Genomic DNA, 21,067 nt, shown 5'->3' on the forward strand with positions numbered 1-21,067 from the left:
TTTTACAGCCAAGCAAACAAGACTTACTTATTGTTAAATCCTCAGTCAGGATCTACATTTAGCTACAGCTATTGGTAGGCAGGACAAACTATTTTAAAGCACAGAGTAATGCAATAGTTTGTCCTGCTGAATGTGGATGCCACCAGGATGTTTGGGTTTTTACTTCACTCACTGAAGTGAGCTATTTTCAGGCCTTCCCATCTATGGCAAGCATTTGTAAGCATTCTTCTAAAAGCATGTTGGTCCATTCAAAAAAAAGTCAAAAAAAAATGCACGGACACTGTTCAACATTGCACACAGCTGCAAATGGTAAAGACTTAAATGTGTACAAACCCTCAAAGAAACAAAACCCATTGTATTGATTTCTGGATAGGTATTTTGGTTTCCCAATTATGAAAAAGCTACAGGTAGCAGTTTTCAGTATAATGTGATGCTGCAGTTGTCGCCTGTTTCTCATTAATTTTTCATTCCTACAAGAAAAAGTCTTTCCTGGGAGCACTAAGTGTCAGTGCAAGTCTGTTTCATTCACTTTTCAACACCAGACACGTATTTATTCCTAAGTTTTCAATTCCATTGCATAGCTTGCTATGCAACTTGCACACATCAACCCCAGCAGCAGACAGCTTTTCACAAAAAACTTGTAACTTGACATATACCTTGTCTTGCCTTAGGCTTAAATTGATTAATTCATCTTTCACTTGAGGTAAAGTCCCCCATTTAAAATGTTTTAGTAGGAAAAGGCAGATTTTACAAACTGAACCAGAAAAAGGACTTTCAGCATCTTTGTCACACTTTCAAATTTGATGGTATGCACAGCCGTTAAGGAAGTCTTTACCTTAATTTTGCTGTTGCTATCTACAAGTTTCTGCTTTCCAGATACTCCTTCCTGTGCAAAATATGAGGGCTGCAAAGAAATGGTTGTCTCACTCTTTTCTCCTCTTAGAATTCAAGTCTCTTATTCTCAGATTTTTGGAAAGAAAATGGAGTCAGAGGAGCTACTCAGAATATCAAAAACTCACTTAAGAAACTCATTCTAATACAGCACTGAGTGGAACACCACAGAATAACTTGTGACAGGAGACAGCTAATACTTCAGAAGGTAACAACATACTACAGCAGGTTAGCTATGGAAAAGCTTCCAGGAATATAAGTGGTCTCTGCCTAAACTAATGATGAAGATTGAGAATTTCTTCTAAAAAAGACATATGCTAATTCAAACACAGAACTCTGACCTCAAGGCAGGGATTTTTGGTCAAATGTTTGTGGGAAGTCAGACTAGATGATCTTAAAGGTCTTTCCTAATCTTCCAATCTGTCTCAAGGAGCACATAACAGATTTGGGGTTGTATAACCTTCATGTACAATGTTTTTCACATATTATGGACATGAATTTGTTTTAACTCTAGAGTAACAGGGCAGCTGATCATCAGAATATCCATCAGCTGCTCCCTTGACAGCTCATTTTGATGGTAGGACACAAGATAAGAGCAGGGAAAAGAAATTAAGAATATATGGAAAGCTGTGCTGAACGAGCAAAGAGAGGAAGAACCTCTTGCCCCAACTGTTTTGCTCATGAATTTGCTCAGTTTTGTAACCCTTATAAAGATGAGCTGATTTTCATCTGACATTTCCCCTTTAATAGCATAAACACTCCTCATGAGCAGAATTTGGGACAAAGAGCACATAAATCAGTGCATCTGGCAGGTTGATGGAAAGAATCATTTCCAGGTTAGACTGCAAATGTGCATCCACTTTTCCAGGTGTCACTGTTCTCTGTCCTGCAGCTGAAGGCAAGGAATTGTTAACAGCAGCAGGACTGCCAGCTTGATTTTCACTTGTATTTGAGGCACACAGGCCACTTTGAGCCCTCTTCATCCACACAGCAAAGCTGACTTGCAGCAAATGAAATGCTACATCAAGTTGTTCTGTGAAGAACTGCTGAGAATAACACTGCTGAGCACTTAAATCAAGGAAAGGTACATCCTTTGGCAGGGAAACAAGACACAGGGATGTACCTACCATGTGCCTGAACAGGGGAAGAGGCTGCAGAACAAAGGGTTTTAATGGAGGCCACAACACCTCCTTTAAAAATGAAAACAAGGTTAGGAGCTCCATTACATGGCCAGTTCTCTGACCACCCAGCTGTACACACCCTACAGTCACATTTCTACAACTGTATTTATCCTGATGTTAGGAATTTTACAGTTGAATTAATGAAAAAAATAAAAGCACCCTCAGCAGTAAAAATTCAAAACAATTATCAATCTGGTAAATTAATAATATTAGTGACTGTCCACCTACAATGACATATAACAGAAGGAGTGCTACTAAACCATTCAAACCATATATTTTAGAAGTCTGTATAATCCTTCCTCTCTCCCACTCCTCAAATATTTATTTTCCATACAATAATGACCTCAGTATTCAAGGCAGCCTTTGAAGATTAATGACCAGTGGAGGTTAATGGTCCTCAGCTATTCTTCAAACCATCAACTCCTCCCAGCCAGTCATTAATCCACAAGAAATGCCTTAATGCTTCACTTATTACTGCTTAAGCATCAAGCCTGTAAATTTTCAGGGCATTAAATCTCCAAAAGTAACCTTTTTCTCTTCATAGACCTCTATTTCTACCAAGCAGACAGATGAGATGAAAGTGACTTCGTTTTGCAGGGATTCTCCTCAACTCTACCAAAGAATAGCATTTATTTGTGTTTATTTGCATCTATTTGTTTTGAGCACTAAAAAATAACATCTCCTTTCCTGTCAAAATATGGATACCAAACCTCCTTCAGCCAGCATGACTCTGATACCTCCATAAACAGCTGTTCTCCCTCAGCTCAGCCCAGCAGGGACCACGGTGGAGGATGTGGCATTGCACAACTCAGGCTACACAGCCTGGTTTCTAACACAAAAAACCCCACTTTTTCTTGGCCTCTGGCTGTTGGGTAACTTGGGAGAGTATTGCCACCTCCAGAGAACGTCTCCCTTTCATTCTTTACCTGTTTGGGTTAAACTGCATAAGGAAAGGAAGAGTTCTACTGTAGGATGAGGATGGAGAGACCTCGATTTCAGCCCAGGTTTCTATTCCATATTTCAGCATAAGCAATCACAACAAAACTCGCCCAAGAGCCTGTTAAATTCAGCATTCCCCTGTACATAATTTTGTACACTGAAGTGGTACATGAAAAATCAAGGAATCACAGAATGCTTTGGTCTGGAGGGACTTGAAAGCTCAGCTAGTGAACCATGGGCAGGGACACCTTCCACTACCCCAGGGTGCTCCAAGCCCTGTCCAGCCTGGCCTTGGACACTTCCAGGGATCCAGGGGCAGCCCCAGCTTCTCTGGGCACCCTGTGCCAGGGCCTCAGCACCCTCATAACAATCACAACTCATCACCTTTCCTCCACACCATTTATTAGTCTTTTAAAATGTCATGCCAAATTATTTGCTTTATTGTTCCTGGATGTCAACAGAATAAGCCATCAAAAATGGCAAAGAAAATCAAGTCTTTCTTTAAATTGTGATACCATCAATCACACAATCTATATCCATTCAGAATCAATTACACAAAAGTATCTAATTTAGACACATTTGATCTAGGCAGCCCCTCAATCATCTAAAGGGTAGCCTTTCTTCACCCTTTTCTTTCCCTTTCTTTTATTCTTTTAAATGGACAGCAAGTTTTACATTCTTTCCTTATTGTAATGCTCTAGCTAATAAAATGTGTTTTACAAAAGTGCTCACAACTCTGATGTTCACAAGAAAATGAAAAATTCTTTGTAGGATTCAGTGTCATATGACAAACACAGCAAGATTTCATTATTCCTCAATCATTTTCTTTAAGGAAAACACCACACCACAACAGAGTCAGAAAAATGTTGACACTAAATTTAGAAAAAGACTAGACATAATATCAGACTATTATCATGCTCATTTATATTGGCACTCAACGAGCATTAGTTGTGAAGGCAGCAGGGCTGGCTGTCAAATGTGAGCAAACTGACAAGCTATTAGAGTGCCAACTGGAGGGATTCAATTAGAATATTTACTCCAGCACCCAGCAAAGCCTTGCTTTTAAGATAAGGCAGAAATGTGGTGTGTGTTGACTGGGAAATAAAGATAGAAAATTAACAGGCATAGACAGAAACGTATCACTTCCTCTCTGCTATAAAAGCTACAAACAAAGAGATTAGCTTGAAAATATTAACTCTAAAAAAGGTAATATCCAACAAAAATCAAAGGAAAACAGTGTGGGCGAGTCTGTGTCATGGTTCTGTCCCAGAGACTGACAAGCTCTGGTCTCCTCCAGGCTACTTTGGGATCCCAGTCTTGGGATCAGCCTTGGACACTGATGCTTTGACACTGACTTTTCTCCCAAGTACTGAATAAATTTCAGGAAGAGCTTGAGAGTTTTTAACAATCTTATAAGACAAAAGAACATAAAAAACCACAACCCAAACCTCACAAAACCCAAAAAAACACAACCCAAACCTCACAAAACCCAAAAAAACACAACCCAAACCTCACAAAACCCAAAAAACCACAACCCAAACCTGACAAAACGTCACCCAGACACATCTTCCCAGAATATTCTGAGTTGTAAGGGACCCACATGGATCATCGAGTCCAACTGAAGTGAATATTGACAATAAATGACACCATTCCCATTTCCTTACTCATCTTCTCAGAGTCTCTGCTTCCTCCACCAGCCAGGGGTTGAACAGAGATGTACCTGCTTGCCACTTCCCACCAGGGAGGTGGATTTGGCTCTGTGTTCAGAAGAACCACTGCAAACCAGGGCACAGGGGCTGGAAGGACAATCCATAAATAAGGAATGGAAAGATGTTAGGAATGAAAATTCCCACATGGGAAAGGATGAAGACTCAGAAGAAGAGGGAGGAACTGTACAAGTATCTCCTGCAGAAGTTTGGGCATAGTGAGAGAACACATTTGAAGCCAGATCCTGTTTCCAGATGCACATCTGGAATTATACCACAGCCTAAGGAAACAGCATTTCCTACCTGCCATCTTCTGTGCATGCAACCAGATCACTAATCCAGCCCCAAAAATACCTGCAAGGAGTTCGTTACTCACTTGACAGACCATGAAATATCTTTCCTTTTTCAGCCTACTTACTTTTAAAGCTTTCCAGAGAGATGGTTTGTACTTTATTTCAAATATGAAGTGATTTTTGGCAGGACTCTGCAAACAGAAATGCAGATTGAGTCAGGGAAGAACCTACTCAGCAGACTCCTTGCCTCATCAGGAAGGGCACACACCGAGCTAATTTCAGGATGAAAGTCTCACCCTATAGCTCCTGCTGATAGGATTTGGTTTTTGGTGGGTTTTTTTTTGGATGGTCTTCACTTCTCTTTGTTTTTAAAAATGATTAATTACAGTTCTACTAAGATTAAATAATTATCTCTCTCCTTCATGTTTACACCTTTTATACACTTCAAAATGCTCAGCATGTTCTTCCTCCCAGGGAGTATAATTTTTTACCACTTTCCCTATAACCCTTTCACCTCCTGCCTCCATTATTTTTGATGTTTTCTTTGATTTATTCAGACACAGAAGTTTGACAGAGGAACAAAACGAAGGCATTTATGCCAGGCCCAATTTATCAAAATCTACACAAGAATGATTTCAAAAGACAGGAAATAAAAGTTTTCCCTTTTCACATATTTATAAAATGCAATCAAAATTTAAGAAATCCTTTAAAAAATATTAAAAAGGAAAATAAGAGAGAACACTTTTATTGTGGCTCAGGATAGGAAAGGTACACTAGAGCTTTAAAAACTCTGGACTGGAGAATATCAGCAAGATAAGGGAAGTTTGCTTGAAACTGTTATGATAAAAATGTGTATGAAGCATACATGGAAAACTGGTATGTGTGATAGGGGAAAAAAAAGGGAATAAAAATTAATAGATGGTGTGGGAGCCTCTAAAGGTTTCACTGCTGTGAGCTTGAAGTGACAACATCTCTAACAGGTGCCAGAGATAGGAATGTCCTACATGGATTTTCCCCCCATGAGTGACAATAATCATAAAGATAGAGCATCTGCACCATCACATTTATTTCCTGCCATTTTTTTGATTTTGGCTTTTTGATGTTGGTCTTTGGAGGAAATCAGTTTCTGTGGAAACCAATTTGTCACTGATGCAGCAGGTGAAAAGTTGTGTCAGTGCAAAGTTAGTTTTTGCACCATTTTGATATCTGAAGGGTGGCTGGGTAAAAAAACAACCTCATCTGTACTGAAATGTGTGTTCTATCTGTGGCTGCACCAACTGCCCAGTGGACAATCAGTGCTCAATCCCTGCATTGCATCCAGCAATGGAGAAACCTGCTCCCTTCACTCTGCAGGCAGCCAGCAGCTGAGGAAAAACAGCAACTCAAAAATTTCCAACTCCAGCAGAATTTGGACCTTTCAGACAGTCTGAAATCCTTCCCAAGGGAAAGATTCTGTCCCAGCATCCCACATTATGCAAGGGAGGAATCCTGCCTTCAACAAGTTCTTTGCCTTGATTCTAATTCTCAAAACACAGATCATCTCTGTCACACATATTCCTGATGGTTTTTGTAAGCTGGATGAAACCACTCCAGCTTTTCTTGAAAGCTGAGACAGCTCCTCCTGTCTTCCTAGAAGGATTTTCCCAGGAGTGCTGCTACAGAGCTGCTGTGACCACAGGAACTGTGTTGTGTTAGAATGAATCACAGAATGGGCTGGAAGGAACCTTCAAACTCATCTCATTCCCCCTCCTGCCACGGGCAGAGGCACCTTCCACTATCCCAGGTGGCTCCAAACCCCTTCCAGCCTGGCCTTGGACACTTGGCTTCAGTGTGCACACAGGGAACCCTGCTTCAGGCTCTGTGCATGTGCATAACTGCATAGGTGCATTATCCAGGAAAAAAAACCCTAACAAACAGTTCAATTCACACTGAACAGAAAAAAACTAAATAGGTATTAAGGATCCAATATGATTTTAGTAGATTAATGCAAACCAGGACTAATGCTCCAGCACCAGGAGATTTATAAATAATAGAAATATCTCACTGAGGAGAGAATCAGACCTTGACTGCTCATGGAAATAAAACTTTTTCTCTCTCTATGGCAGTTTTGAAATTTCATCTCCAACTTTGAAAATAGGAATTTCAAAATTATTCTCAGTTAAATCCATAGAAGCACTGACCTTCAATAGCTGTAATGTTCAAAGGAAAAGACACTTGCACTTCTGATTGACAGATCCATTGCAAACACAGTCTCAGCAGCTCCAGTGTGAGTGCTGAGAAATGCAACCTGAGCATCTACAGCTCTCTCATTCTAACTTACTGAAGCAGCTTTTCCTTGTCAGGGGAATTGCACAATTCAAGATTCAGCCCTACAGATAACAGCAATCAGGAAACCACTGTCATGTATGAAGTGATCTTAAGCATTGGAGTGACAAAATAAAGCAAATCTTCCTATAAAACTCCATCTCAATAGGAAAGTGCCAGCTTTCAATTAAAATCTTGAATTATCCTTTGTATTTACTACCTGGAGAATCCATAAGCAATTTAGGTAAAATAGTTATACTGAAAAAGCCCCTTGCACTTCAAAATATACTTCAAGCTGAAAACTGGGCAAACCTCAACTCAGTGGCTATGCAAGTGTTGTTGCAAAAGACAAATTTACTTTGCTCATTCTGGAGAACAGCTTTCTACCACAGAAACTCTTCCTGGGACAGCCCTTCCTTGGATCTTTCCAGCCTGAGATTCCACAGCTGATTCCTGGAAGCCTTGACATGCCAGCCCCACACAGACCCTGCAGCACTAACACAGGTGAAAACCAAAGCTCACAAATGTCACAGCCCCTGTCCTGTGCTCCTCAGAGCACTCTCCAAATTAACCCAAGTCAGGAAAAAAAAAAAAAACAACAAGTTTCCTTAAGAGCTAGGGATTAAGAAAAAAAATTGAATATTACCTACCTCCATTTATTTTAAGTGAGAAGTACTCAAAAATACTCAGAGAATTGCCTTAAAACCTTTCTAGAAGTGGAAAACACTGCTACAGCTTTAAGTGCTTTTGCCTTCAGCCCTTCCAGACCCTCTGCTATCTAAAATGTTAGATAATGCCTCAGTGGGCTACCAAGTTAAACCCCCTCGTTCAGGGCTAAAAAGCTCTTGAATACATGAGCAAGATCAAAGCAGGTAAGCTCAATAAACTGTGTAGTCCCTGTTTAGGGACTAGAGGAGCATCACTTCCCCAGCATGTTGGAAGTAATTTTCTCTGGTGACATGCTATGTTTTGTCTTACTGAACATTTAACCTCTAGATCTGGACAGCACACATTTGGCACCAGCACATTTCTTTAGGGAACACCAGAGTGGTTACTTCAAGTGACAGTTTTCTAATTATTCTGTCAAGCATCAATCTGTGAAGTTCCCAGTTCCTCAGCACCCTGATTGACAGAGCAATCAGCACTTTACTTAAAGCCTCCAGAGCTGTTCTGGCCTGAAAAATGCCTTAAAAAAAAAAAAATAAAATAACCAACCCAACCAACCCCTCCTCCCCAATGTGAAAATGGAGTGGAATATTTGACTTCAAAACAAATCCCCACTTTCTGCATATACAATTCCCCAAAGTAACAAAAACATTGCATTATCATGTAAAATGCACCTCCAGAGAAGGAAGAGCTGACCAAAACAGTATTTTCTTTTATATTACAATAATTCATTTGTGGCATTTTATTGTGGAGCAAATGAGCTGATGAAAGTACATCAAAAACAGAGAAGGAACTGAGACAGCCCAATCATTTTCACTGAAGTTTTCCTTCTCTACTCTTAAGAAAGGGAAAAGAGCCCCACCTTTGATGCACTTTTAGCTTGATTCCAAGCTCCCCTGATTTCTGATAGACATCATCTTCCTCTGCTGAGGGTGGTATTGTGACTCTGGGCACTTACAGCACTTCTGACTGTAAGAAGTGAGAAATGGAGGGACTTGGTGTGTGATAAACAATTATCTCTGTACCAAGTTCAGGGAATACTAAAAGCTCTTTAGTAGTCATGACCATATTTTCCAAAATATCACAAAAGTACTTCATGCTCTTTATCCACCCTGTAACTAAAATCAACACCAGGGCTGAGATTTTGACCAAGAGTTTGGCACTAGAATTCCACAGGGTTTGATTTATATGCCAGGATAGCTGCACCTGAGAATTCAGTAGTGGATTGCTGGGACAATCTTGTGTTGGTGTTGTCCAACTTCACACAAAGGGAAGATCTCTCACCATACAGAACTGCAGCACCAGTATCAACAAAATGCCAATAATAGTTTCTACTGAAATCAAACTCATGCCAGACTTTCTCCTTTGGTTCGAAATGGTAAATTATGAATAATGGAAATTTGGTGGCCAGCTTTTTATGGTGAGCACTCTGAAGTGTTGTGTGGTAAAATACACTGAACTCAGCGAGACAGAAAAAGAAATGAAATACCAAATCAGGTGTCAAACAAAGGGTGGAAGAGGGCAGCACATTCTATCCCTAATAAGAGTGAGCTGCAGAATATCTCTCTCTAGATTTAATTTTTTTTTTGAGGACATTAAATATGAAAACATATTCATGCAAAAAATTTATTTTTTATTTCCTTGGATTAAAAAAAAAAAAATCCCAATAGTTCTTGATAGAAGGGAATGACAGAGCTGACCAAGTGGCAGCAGGTAGTTCTTTGGTGAAAAGCCTCACAGTGCAGTGCTCAGTAAGGTGGAAGCTCTTCCACTGGTCAGGGGCAAGGCTGAACCCTTCTGCTTTTCTTATGGAAGTTCAACAGATGTTCAGCATTATTAATAGAGTTAAAAGAATGCTGCTGATATGTAGATACCATCCTTGCTCTAATTGTTTTTATCTTTTCAGTTCAATTACTTCCACAGTTTGTATGACTAAGTGAAAACAAAAATGTATTTGAGATTCCCTCGAAGTAAAACACACAAAAATCCCAGAACAACTGTGCAGAGCCCCATGGAAGTTTTGATTAAAGGCAAATCCTTCACAATTCAGAGAGCACATACTCAATCAATGGTTGAAGAGGAAAACCTCCAGGGAGCAGCAGGAACTAAACAATTCTGATAAGGTTTCTGTGACTTTTCAGCAAATAGTAATTTGCTCCTTTATATTTCTTCAATGAGAAGTCGAGCACTGCAGTCCCAAACCTTTAAATCAAATGATTTGTTGGGCATCAGGCATTCAAGTTTCAATACCCCTATAAATATTGACTCTACACATTCATTCATTTCTACCCAATAACTGATTCTTCTTTTTTTTGCCTGTTACAGGCCCATAACAGTACTCTGGGAGGTTGACTTAATCAAGATTTAGTTTAGAAAAAAGAAATCCTGAGCGTTTTCAAGTTTTAATCTTGTCTAGATTAAAACTTGCACCACATAAGCATGTATATAATCTATTTTCTTAATGAGATGTTTTTCCTCTTTTCCCAGGTTATCACTATTAATTCCAAGTCCACCTTTCAGAAATGCCATCCATAGTTTATACAAAGGTTCCTACTTTAATCACAGGCTTGGCATCACTGTCACAGGACAGAGTTTTATGCAGACTTTTGCTGAACAACCCTCTCAGCAGGGCCCTGTCTGAAGGTGCAGATTTCATTCCCTTTTCTGGTGAAGTGAATACTGACTTCCCTGGTCAGCTCACCTGTCAGCCACCCAGAAATCCAATTTTCTGGCACTGATAGCAGGGCTGTTTCCTGCACTGAGGCGCTGCAGAGTTATTTGGGGGAGGATGGCAGAGGATGGTGGGAGCCACAGCAGCTCCAGCTCCTCTGCCCTGAGCAGATTTTTTGCAGCAAGGGAGGCTCCTTCTCCCCCACGTTCCCAGGGAATGAACATCTGGTGCTCTGCAGCTCTTTGGTTACTCAGGCTTACCCTTAAATAATTAGAAATGGTTTCTAAAGTACAGCAGCAGCCAGCACTGCATACAAAACAGGCTGTGGAAAAGTGCACACAAGTTGTGTCAGAGCAGCAGTAGGGGTAGAGATCTGCAGATTTACTCACCTTCACCATAGCAAGCTGCATGCAAAAATTCAAAAGGAAGTTCTCTTTTCCCTCTACTTATTTGATGAGCAACATATGTATGCAAATGAAAAAGAATGCGACAACCATAGCAGAAGATTCAAGGTGAAAATGGTTTTGTAAAAGCAGTCAAATGTCTTCTAAATTCATTTGGAATAGCTGCAGTAGTACAATACCTGCTCCATCCCAGCCAGAAAGAAGAAATTATATGGCTATTTGAAACAAGTGAGGCTACCTTATTCCTAATCAGCTCCTCTAATTGCTTGGGAAAAAAAAATCTTTAAAAAGTTTGGTATTTTTCTGCTGGAAAATAAATCCCTACTTTATGCTTTAACTCTGTCTAGCCTCTGTTCCAGGTCAGCCTTCACAAGGCATCACCTACACACACCCCAGACTACAAACAGGAAAATTTGGCCACTGGCAGCTGGAAATGGGAGAACTTCTGCGGCCTGCAGATTGCTATGAGAGGTAGAAGCACCAAAAGAAATAAAGTGTTCACTTTTCACACCACTCTAAAGAGAACACCTGACTTTAGAAACTGCTGAGTGTGACAGGTACAAAAAATGCAACATCTTTTGAGAAACAGGACTAAGTTTATCTTCCTATTAAAGGGTAGCTTTTTATTAGAAGATGAAACTAAACCTGGAGCAAAGAGACTGAGAGCTACTCATTTGTGGTAGACATGGACTAAATTTGCCAACTACTTAAGCACATGATAAGCTTTAAATAGACTCATTTATTTCAGCTTTATCAACCCACTCAGAATAATAGATAATAAAATATTAAAACTTGAAACAGGTTTGAATTCTTGTTGAATTTGAGCATGAATATGAAGCTGTGAAATAATTCAATCCTACCTGAAGCAAAACAGATATTCAAGAGTAATAGCTTTAGTCCTCTTTAATTAAGCTATATTTCAAACAATTTTTGTCTTTTACAAAACTTCTCCATCAGCCTATGATACCCTTCAAAAAAAAAAGTATCTTTACTCTAAAAATTTTAGCAATATCAGGCCCTTCTGTCGTTAAAAGATAATTTTATGATGAGAAAATACTTGTTAATTTTGTCATGGTTTACCATTTTTTTCCCCAAATTGAGTCTTATCAGTAAGAAAAACAGGAAGTCCTATCTACCTGTGCTCCATCCATCCAGGGTGCTTCTGCAATGATAAGTAAAACCTGTTGTTATTTATTTCACTATCACAAGAGTGTGCCTAACCCAGCACAAATGGCTGGAAGCACCTACCTGAGATACACATTTCATCATCTGGGCCAGTTTGTCAGGAACAGATGGAGGCAAGGTGATTAAATTTCTTCATTTTGATTGAAAGAACAAACACATTCCTAGACTGCCATAACACCCACTTAAAAATAATGAGAATTAAAATGTGATTTTCTCTACAGGAGAGTTTAAATAAGGACACCTACAACTTTTCTTTTAATATACTATTTCCTACCTGTATTATCAGATTATTTGTCTTTCATTCTCCTGTATGTGTGCTAGATGGAGGATCTAAAAGTAGATCCATAATAAATTACTCATCTCACCAAGATGAATTACCAAATTGACTTTCCCAAAATATCTCCTCTTTTTATCTTCGCTAATTGTGAAACGAGTCATATAAATTTTCAAAATTTAATCATTTTGGAAATCCCAGTGAAGGATTAACACTTTTCTGATGTATTTTAGTGGGCAATCCCAAGCCATGCAGGTTCTATTGCACACCCTGGATGTGCCATCAGGCCCTTGGCACTCAGAGGTGCTGGGAGGGTGCTCAGGATGGAGATTTACTGCCAGGATCCATCACCTTCCAGCTGAGGCCCTGCTCTGGAGTGAGATGGTGACACCAGGCTGTGCCATTACAAGAAACAGGTCCCATAACCATTCCCATGTCCTTCCCAAACATTTCCCACCACAGGCTCAGCCCTCCCAGCTGAGGAGGGCTCATCCTCTCCTCATCCTCTCCTAGCGGAGACCTCAGAAAAGTCCCCATTCTCCAGCCCCGAGCACTAAAACCAAAGCCAGTAACAAAATCATCTCCCACTTTGATCACTAACCCAGCACACCTCCAAACAGGCTGGGAAATGCAACGAGCCTTGCCCACAGAGCAGCTCTCTCAGGAGGGTGATGCCATTTCTGCTCCAAGGAATTGGAAATGCCTGCTCCTCCTTCCCTGCTTTAGAAGGGACAACACAACAGAGACGATAATTAGCACACAAACACTGCAAGGTCCATCCAAACCCAACAGCTCCGTTTGTGTTGTGGCTCTTCCACAAATTTGCCAGCATTTACCATCGATGAAAACACTCCTGCCACAAAGGAAGCAATTACAAAATCACTGCAAGTTTTCCTCTTGTTTAGGAATTTTATTTTCATATCCAGTTTTTAGGATTCATTATAGCCTACTATAAAATGCCAAAAGGCATTCAACTTGTCAGTGCCCATAAATAATGACAGATTCATGTTCAAGTATATTTACATATCAATTACTTAGGACTCAATACTACACATGCTCTTGAAAAATATTTTACTTTTGGTTATAAATCAAGACAATTCATTTATGCATTTTAAATGCATAATTGTCCTCTCATTTTCATAAATATTGTCAATATGCTATCAGTCTGTAAAAGTGCCTCAGTGAAATGAAAGAATGACTTTTCAATATTTTAAGTGTTTTAAAAGATGAATAGTCATTTCATATTAATTCTGAAATACTGAAAAGGCACATTAGAAAAGAATCCTTGCTATAGTTCTATCAGTCTGTATTTTCTCACCAATGCAGAGCTAATAAAAAATGTGGGGAAATTCCTAAATTACTCTTATAAACTCAAAACCTACAGTATCTTTAAAAGAACCATAACCTGCTCCATTGTCTAAAGGCAAAATACTTGTACAGATTTCTGAGACAAAAACCACAATATGCTTCTGTAAACTTTACCCACCTTTTCAAGATATTTCCGTGCCCTAATAGGTATTTTCTACCTCCACAAACTGTCATTTTATGAGAATAATCTTCAACTTCCAGAGTCAAGACATTATTACTCTTACAAAAATGCCAATCACAGCTTTACACAGCTTTATGTTTATGTTTCCTCTCTGAAACACAGAAAGGAAGCTCCAGACCCTTCACTGGCTCCAAGGCAGGATCAACTCTCCCTGAAATTTCCTGGATAATTGCTTTTTTAGCTAGTCTTTAAAACCTTGTGGTGCTGGATGGTGTCTAAATTCCCAAAATAAACTGCTGTAGGACTCAACTCCCTTTTTTGGCTGCAGTATTTTCAGAACAGCTACCCTGTACAGGCACATTTCTTTGCTGCTCTCTTAACCCTTATTTCCTGCCTGAGGCAGTCAGTGACCTGCACCACCAGACAGACTGCTCAGGTTAACTGAAGGCTCCTTCACCTTTCTGTGTCTGATTCCTCTTTCAACCCTTGAATCATTTGTATATTTGAAATCAGAGAAAAGCTTGGTCTCTACCTACCTGTTTACTCCCCCTCAAGACTAAAAGGCCCCTCTATTGTGCTAATAGGAAAGAATACTAAGATGATGTAGCAAGATCCAGATTCCAAAAACTATGTGGAATTTTTCAATGATTGATTAGACAACACCCTACAAATATGTCAAAATTTTAGCAAAAAATACAACAGGTTATTTTATTATGATTTTTAAAAAAAAAAAATATTGCACTTCTACAAAACCAGTGCTAAGCACTAAATTGCCAGGAAGAGGGGGCTCTGTAATAAGCAGTGAGGAACAGTGATAACTTCTATGATTTTCATAGCACTTAACTTCTTTAACAAGCTATTTAGTTTTTGATCAATCTTTGTAGATGGCAGATGAGGATTACAACCCACAGTTCACACAGAGGGGTAAAAACAGCAGTCAGAGCCTCAATTTCCAAAATTCATCACTCAAGTCAGGAGTTACCATTTTGAGACACCCAGCTGGAGCAGTGAGGCCATGCAGAGTGCAGACACTGGCAGATAGCACCTGGGGAACAGTGCAGAGCAGGGCAGCACACAGGAATTGTGCACTGGAGCAGCTCCTCAGCTACAGAGTTTGGAGTCCTCAAACCAGAGAATGATGCTTCACCCTCTTCTTTGCACAAGGTGTAAAGAATTTCCATGCTGTGCAAAGAAGAGCTGGCTAATGAAGTGTGTAAAGGGTGCATGGTATGTGAAAGAGAAAGCAAAAGGATTCCTAATGAGGCTCTAAGAACAGGGTTCTGAAATGACACAAAATCTGACAATTTAAACAAATTCAGTGTTAACACTCTTATTTTATGTCTGCAACTGAATCTTATTTACATTTCCATTTTTTCTCCAAAATTATATGCCCACTGACATAGGCTGCATGTGTGATAGGGAAGGTTATCTGTTCCTACTGATTTATGGGTTTGCATTATTGTAACACTGAGAAATCCACTGCTGACAATCAGTGAAATGCAGCAAACTGCCCACAGCCAGCCTATGCTCTAACCATGAGGAAGTTCCCTATCACAGAAATGTGGCATTTGGAATTCTTGTATTTTTAAAACTTTTCCCCTTGAGCAGGTCATTGTTCAAAGCTGCAGAGTGAGAGCAAACACAAAAATAGTTACTACACCCCAATCTGCCTGAATGACTTGGGAAGTTTTGAATGGTCTGAACTGAGCTAGCTCACTCATTTTTAAATTAATTACCAAAAATAAAGATCAAATACATTATACATGGCAACTTTATTTTTATTTCTGAAATCTAAGAAAAGAATATCCCAAATTTTTCCTCTTAGTATAATGTTATCCCTTCTGTTGCCACATAACAGACTGCAAATGCTAAGAAAGCTAATACTAAAAATCCCTGAAGCCAAAAGGATAAGCTGGTGATGAAAATGTCTTGTATAATAAGGATGTATAAACTGTATTATTTTCACACCAAACACAGCTGGGAAAGAAGTGAATTGCAAAGTTATGGTTTAATGATATCCTCTTTCAGAATTCTGGTCACTCTGTCAGATGCCTGGAAAACAAAAGCCCCAAAACCTCTGCCTGACACAGAACAGTGAAACACATCAGTGCCAATTATGTGGTGGGCACAGTGATACATCTGAACATGAACAGGCAAAGCAAGGTGACAGGAATGATTGTCTATTCCATATAATTAAGACAATAATCTGAATTTGGACTAGATAATTGCTTAAGAAAAAAAAATAGTCTTGTGTGGGTTTGATATTAATTATTCCCTGGATATGAGCTAACAGATGTCAATATGGAATTGTTTTTCCTGAGAAACGTTTGTCTTTCTGTCAATAGTACTTTGCCTAAATAACAAGGCAACAGTTGTTAACATCAATTGCTTTGGTGAGTCTTTAGTCATATCATCAATGACAGGCTTCAAAAAAGGTTTTCAAATGACCTTTAGTGGGAGAAGGAGAAAAAGAACAACAAACCACGTTGGCCTTTAGCTGCCTGTGTTTCAGTGACACTTTCTCACAGGAATCCACTGCTAAGATCAGGGCTAGAGTGTGCTGAAGGTAAAAAAAACCTGCTTACAGCTAAATTGGCTTTTGTGTGGATTTGTGAGGCCAGGTTCTGGTAGCAGGGTGGCTTCTGTGAGCAGCTGCCAGGAGCTTCCCATGTCTGATGGAGCCATCAGCTCTGCAGTGGAGCCTGAGCCCATGAGGGACAGTAGCATCACCTCTGGGATCACAGAGTTAAGAAGGGCAAGGAAAACTGCAAAACAGCAGCTGGAGAGAGGAGTGAGAATAGGAGAGGAAGTGCCCTGCAGACAGCAGGGTCAGTGAAGGAGGAGGGGCAGGAACTGCCCCAGGTGCCAGGGCCGAGATTCCCCTGCAGCCCACAGAGATCCAGGAAGGGGCAGATTTTTTTTTTCAGCTTTAGCCTTTCCAAAAAACCTTGCTGAATCCTACAAAGAGTCATCATATGGTAACCAGGTCTTCAGCATGAAGAAAAACAAGCACCTGTGGAGCTTGACAAGGATGTGAGAGTGCTCACAGATGAGGACTTTGTAGGGATGCCTGGAGCAGGAATTCACACATGCAAGGGAGAGCCAGGCACCAGCCAGAGCCTCAGAAACACCAAAGGCAACAACCACTTCCACTTCACAAAGGGGGATAAATGAAGCTCCTGCAGTGTCTCCCAGCAGCTTGAACTGCCAGAATTGAGCCATCTTTCCCTTTCCTGCTAGTATCTAAAAACAGGGAAGACTGTACATTCCCTGCCAGAGCAGATGCACAGCACAAACTTATAGAAATAAGACAGGCAGGAAGAAGGAAAAGAAAAGAAGAAAGAAAGAAAGAAAGCAATTGGAATTTAGACAGACAGTAGAAAGGAATTCAGAACCATTGCAATGACCTGTCTAACCTAGGAAGTATTGGATATGGCAGACAGCAAACAAGACCAGCAGAGTGTAAAAAGGGTCACTGGCTTCAGGGACAGCATTTCCATCCAAAAGCCAGTGGATCACCTTTTGCAACAAAACCCCTTACACTATTTTCTTTTTCCCCAAGAATTATAGACCCTGACAGCTGACAGATTAAACCAGCAGCAAACCAAGCCAGATCTTCACTTTTCCCAAAAACAATATCCTCAGCTTCACTAAATCAAATCATGGCTTACCTTGATTTGTTTATTTTCTTTGTCTGGGGGGGAGGAGAGGCTGTGTGGTTTTTTGGTTTTTGGGTTTGTTTGTTTGGGGTTTTTTGTCATTTTAAAGACAACTTAAGAGGGAGAAAAAGATCTTTTTCAGAGTGCAGTTGAACCTTTCCTTCTGGAAGATTTCATCTCTTGCAATGTCCTGAACTCTGCCAGCATAACTAAAAAACAGCAATTCTCCATATTACAGCCCCTGAAAACTTTTTTTTTTTTGTTATTTATTTCATTAGTCTCCAGACATTTGGATATTTACAAAAATTAACTGAATCTCAAGTTCCCAAAAACAAATTTTTATATTATCAAATCAAATGGGAATCAAGTTACAGGCAGGCCACAGGGAAATGACTGACCACATGCAACCTGTGAATGCTGCATTAGCCACCAAGACTCTTGGGACTGAAACCCCACCATTAGTTAAGAAAAGAGAGGATTCATCCAATTTTCTGATTATATATTAGTGAGCTAATGGACATGGTGTATCAGGAGAAGAAATAACAGACATTTGCTGTATTTTCTGAACAGAATGAAATAAAACATGAAATGTTTTGCCTTCTGCATCTTCAGCCAGACAATGCCAGGAATGGCACAGCCTCAGCATAAATGCCTAATCCAGGTTCCTTCCATGCTCCCTTTTGCCTTCTCTCAGTAGCAGAGCTTCCCTAGCCCTGGTGCATGCAGTCGGAAATAGTTAAGCAGTAACATATAAGCAGAATGGGTAATAGAAGGATATAACACAAGTCAAATGTTGGGCATGCAGATGTTCTATCACTGAGAGCTACTAGAATGCCTTTTTATTTTAAAATTGTTTAAACTCAGTAAGCTTCATCACCAAAATTAATACCTGCTGTTTGTGCTGCAGCAGACAGTACAAACTACTTAGCACAGTGATAATCACCAGCTAAGTTGTGTATCCGAGACCTTACTGCACCTGCTCCTCTACCACTAACACAAGTTTCAGAACTAAATTACATCTCAGGCAAACCCAGATCATCACACCAAGCAAACACTGCAGAGCAACTCAAACAACTCAAACAACAAACACTTGAGACATCAAGGTACCAGGTACTTATAAAATATGCAGGGAGAGTTGCAGCTGCAAAGAGCTTACAGTATAAAGCTGACCTGTGCTTATTTTGTTCTGTAAATTTTCTACCTAATTTTGCCTTGAAATGTTGCTGCAAACAATACCCACCTCTATTTGAAAAGCCACAGCATTTTGTCACTTTCTGCTGCACAGAGCATACAATCAGAGCAATGTAATTGTCACAGGAAGGTGGCACTTAGAAGCCAATATCACATCACAATGAACATGAGGAAAATGACTGGAATCACAGCAAACATGAGATAAAGGGGATGAAGCCAGATCCACAAAAAGAAGCAATATGTTGAAATAGGGACTTCAGCTGTGATGCTTAGGTGCAGGAGATGGGAAAGATGATCAAAGCCCTTCAACAGATTCCCATTAGTAAAAATATCAGCAGCAAGGAAGCTCTGGCTGCACACAAAAGCAGAACTCCTCGTTGGCAGGATGGGCAGCTGGCACTGCTCCAAAGCCCACGCCTGATCAATATTCTCTCAGCAGATACTCCAGTTCTGTCTGCAGAGGGGACCAGTGACCTCAACACACATCTCTAGAAATAACTTCTACTCAGTACGCACAGACTAATGTCTTCTCCTCTTGTTCAAAAAAAGAAAAGAGCAACTGCAGCTCCATCTGCAACAGGAAGTGTCAGAACGTTCCAGGCTATGATTCCAGCCTGTTAATTAAATACAGATTATCCTGCAGTGCAGAGTCAGATATCTTGGGAACCTTGAGTTTAAAAGAGTACAAATCAGCCCTTGGAATTAGCTATTTGCTTAATTTTCCCATTTTTCTCCTCAGTCTACTGTGGCACAACACTATTAGGAATGATATTTTAAACATCTAAGTCTGACAAATTCCATTTCAGGAGTGAGGTGCACTGAGTTCAGCACTGCAATGCCCAGCATTAGCACACCTGCACTCCTGTGTTGAACTGCCTTGAGAAAGTTTGCACTCACAACTCACCAGCAAACCTGAGTATGGATCAGGAGCTGAAAAGTCTGTCCAGTGGTTGATATTGAATTAATTTTCCTCCCAGATCAGCCCATTAGGAACTCACCCTCAGTGTTCTCACCATGATCTGGGCTTTTCTGTGCACTGTTCGTGGTCCTACTCAGCCCTGCTGCTGCACAGGGAAGCTCCCAGTCCCAACCCAACATTTTTACCTTGGGATCAGCAGTCAGCAGCTTGAATGCTTGATAGACTTGTGCTTCCTTCACACCTCCACCCAGATCCAAGAAGTTGGCTGGCTTTCCACCATTCAGGGATATTATATCACATGTTGCCATTGCAAGTCCAGCTCCATTGACTGTAATTGCAAACACCAACGTGCTTATAATTCACATAGATAAGGTTTGTGAAAAGGCTTCAAAATGTATCAGAACAATCCCAGAGCATGGCTCAAAATGTTACACAGCTATTTCTAAATACTAGTAGTCATTCAAGGACATCCAATGCAACAAATAATTCAAAATCTGGTGCAAACACACCAACATTTAGGGTTTTTTTAGGGCTTAGATGTGGACCTTCCTTTAAGCATGTATGAGCACTGGGATAATAATTGTGGCAATGCAGAACCTTCTGATTTTATTAAAAATAAAGAGACATAAACATTTCTGGAAATAGTGAAGGACAAATTGACTCTTTAAGCTCCTTTCCCATCACTCTGATAGCAGTGGATGCTTTGTATTGCTGCATCATAGATAACTCAGTTTTGGGGACAGACCTCAGATGCTCCTGAAACATCTTATTTCAGATTTGCACTAGTCTAGAAGCATTTCCATGGATGAGAAGATCTAAACTGGGAAAAGTGATGAGAATTATGTGTCCCCTTAATGTTGCTCCTATTGGACAAATGCTCCTGTGTCAACCAGAATACAGACCACTAAAAATAGCATAATGTTGGCAATTATTCTTTGGGTTTTGGGATCTTTTGGTTGTCTTTTAAAATTGAGATTGAAGTCTCACTGCCACTTACTGAATCAACTGCAACACATTATCAGAATCTTCTAGATTTGCCAATATATCTCAGCCAATATAAATGATGGGCATTTTCCACCAAGTCAAAAAAAATTGCCTAATTCAATTAGATTAATAATAAAATGTTGTATTGGCTGAAAGAATTTGTACAAAAAGTCAATTATTTAGAGCACAGCTGATTCTTCTACTTATCTCTTCTAAACAGCAGAGTAATTTCTGTTCTACAGAAACTCCAGGAAAATAAAAAACTGCCATTTCCAAGCAGGTCCTTTAGCAGCTTTCCTTAAGGGGAAATG

General features: G+C 39.9%; 1 protein-coding gene across 1 annotated transcript in view; it reads right to left on the bottom strand.

Annotated features, from left to right (window-relative positions):
• The window catches only part of SUCLG2 (succinate-CoA ligase GDP-forming subunit beta), a 107,180-nt gene that overhangs the window by 25,122 nt on the left and 60,991 nt on the right, over positions 1-21,067 (bottom strand). The window contains exon 9 of the mRNA XM_036391243.2: positions 19,958-20,100. Within this exon, the coding sequence (XP_036247136.1) occupies positions 19,958-20,100 (143 nt within the window). The remainder of the gene's footprint in view (positions 1-19,957; positions 20,101-21,067) is intronic.

The sequence above is a fragment of the Molothrus ater genome, chromosome 11, assembly GCF_012460135.2.
Source record: "Molothrus ater isolate BHLD 08-10-18 breed brown headed cowbird chromosome 11, BPBGC_Mater_1.1, whole genome shotgun sequence".
Lineage (NCBI taxonomy): Eukaryota > Metazoa > Chordata > Aves > Passeriformes > Icteridae > Molothrus > Molothrus ater.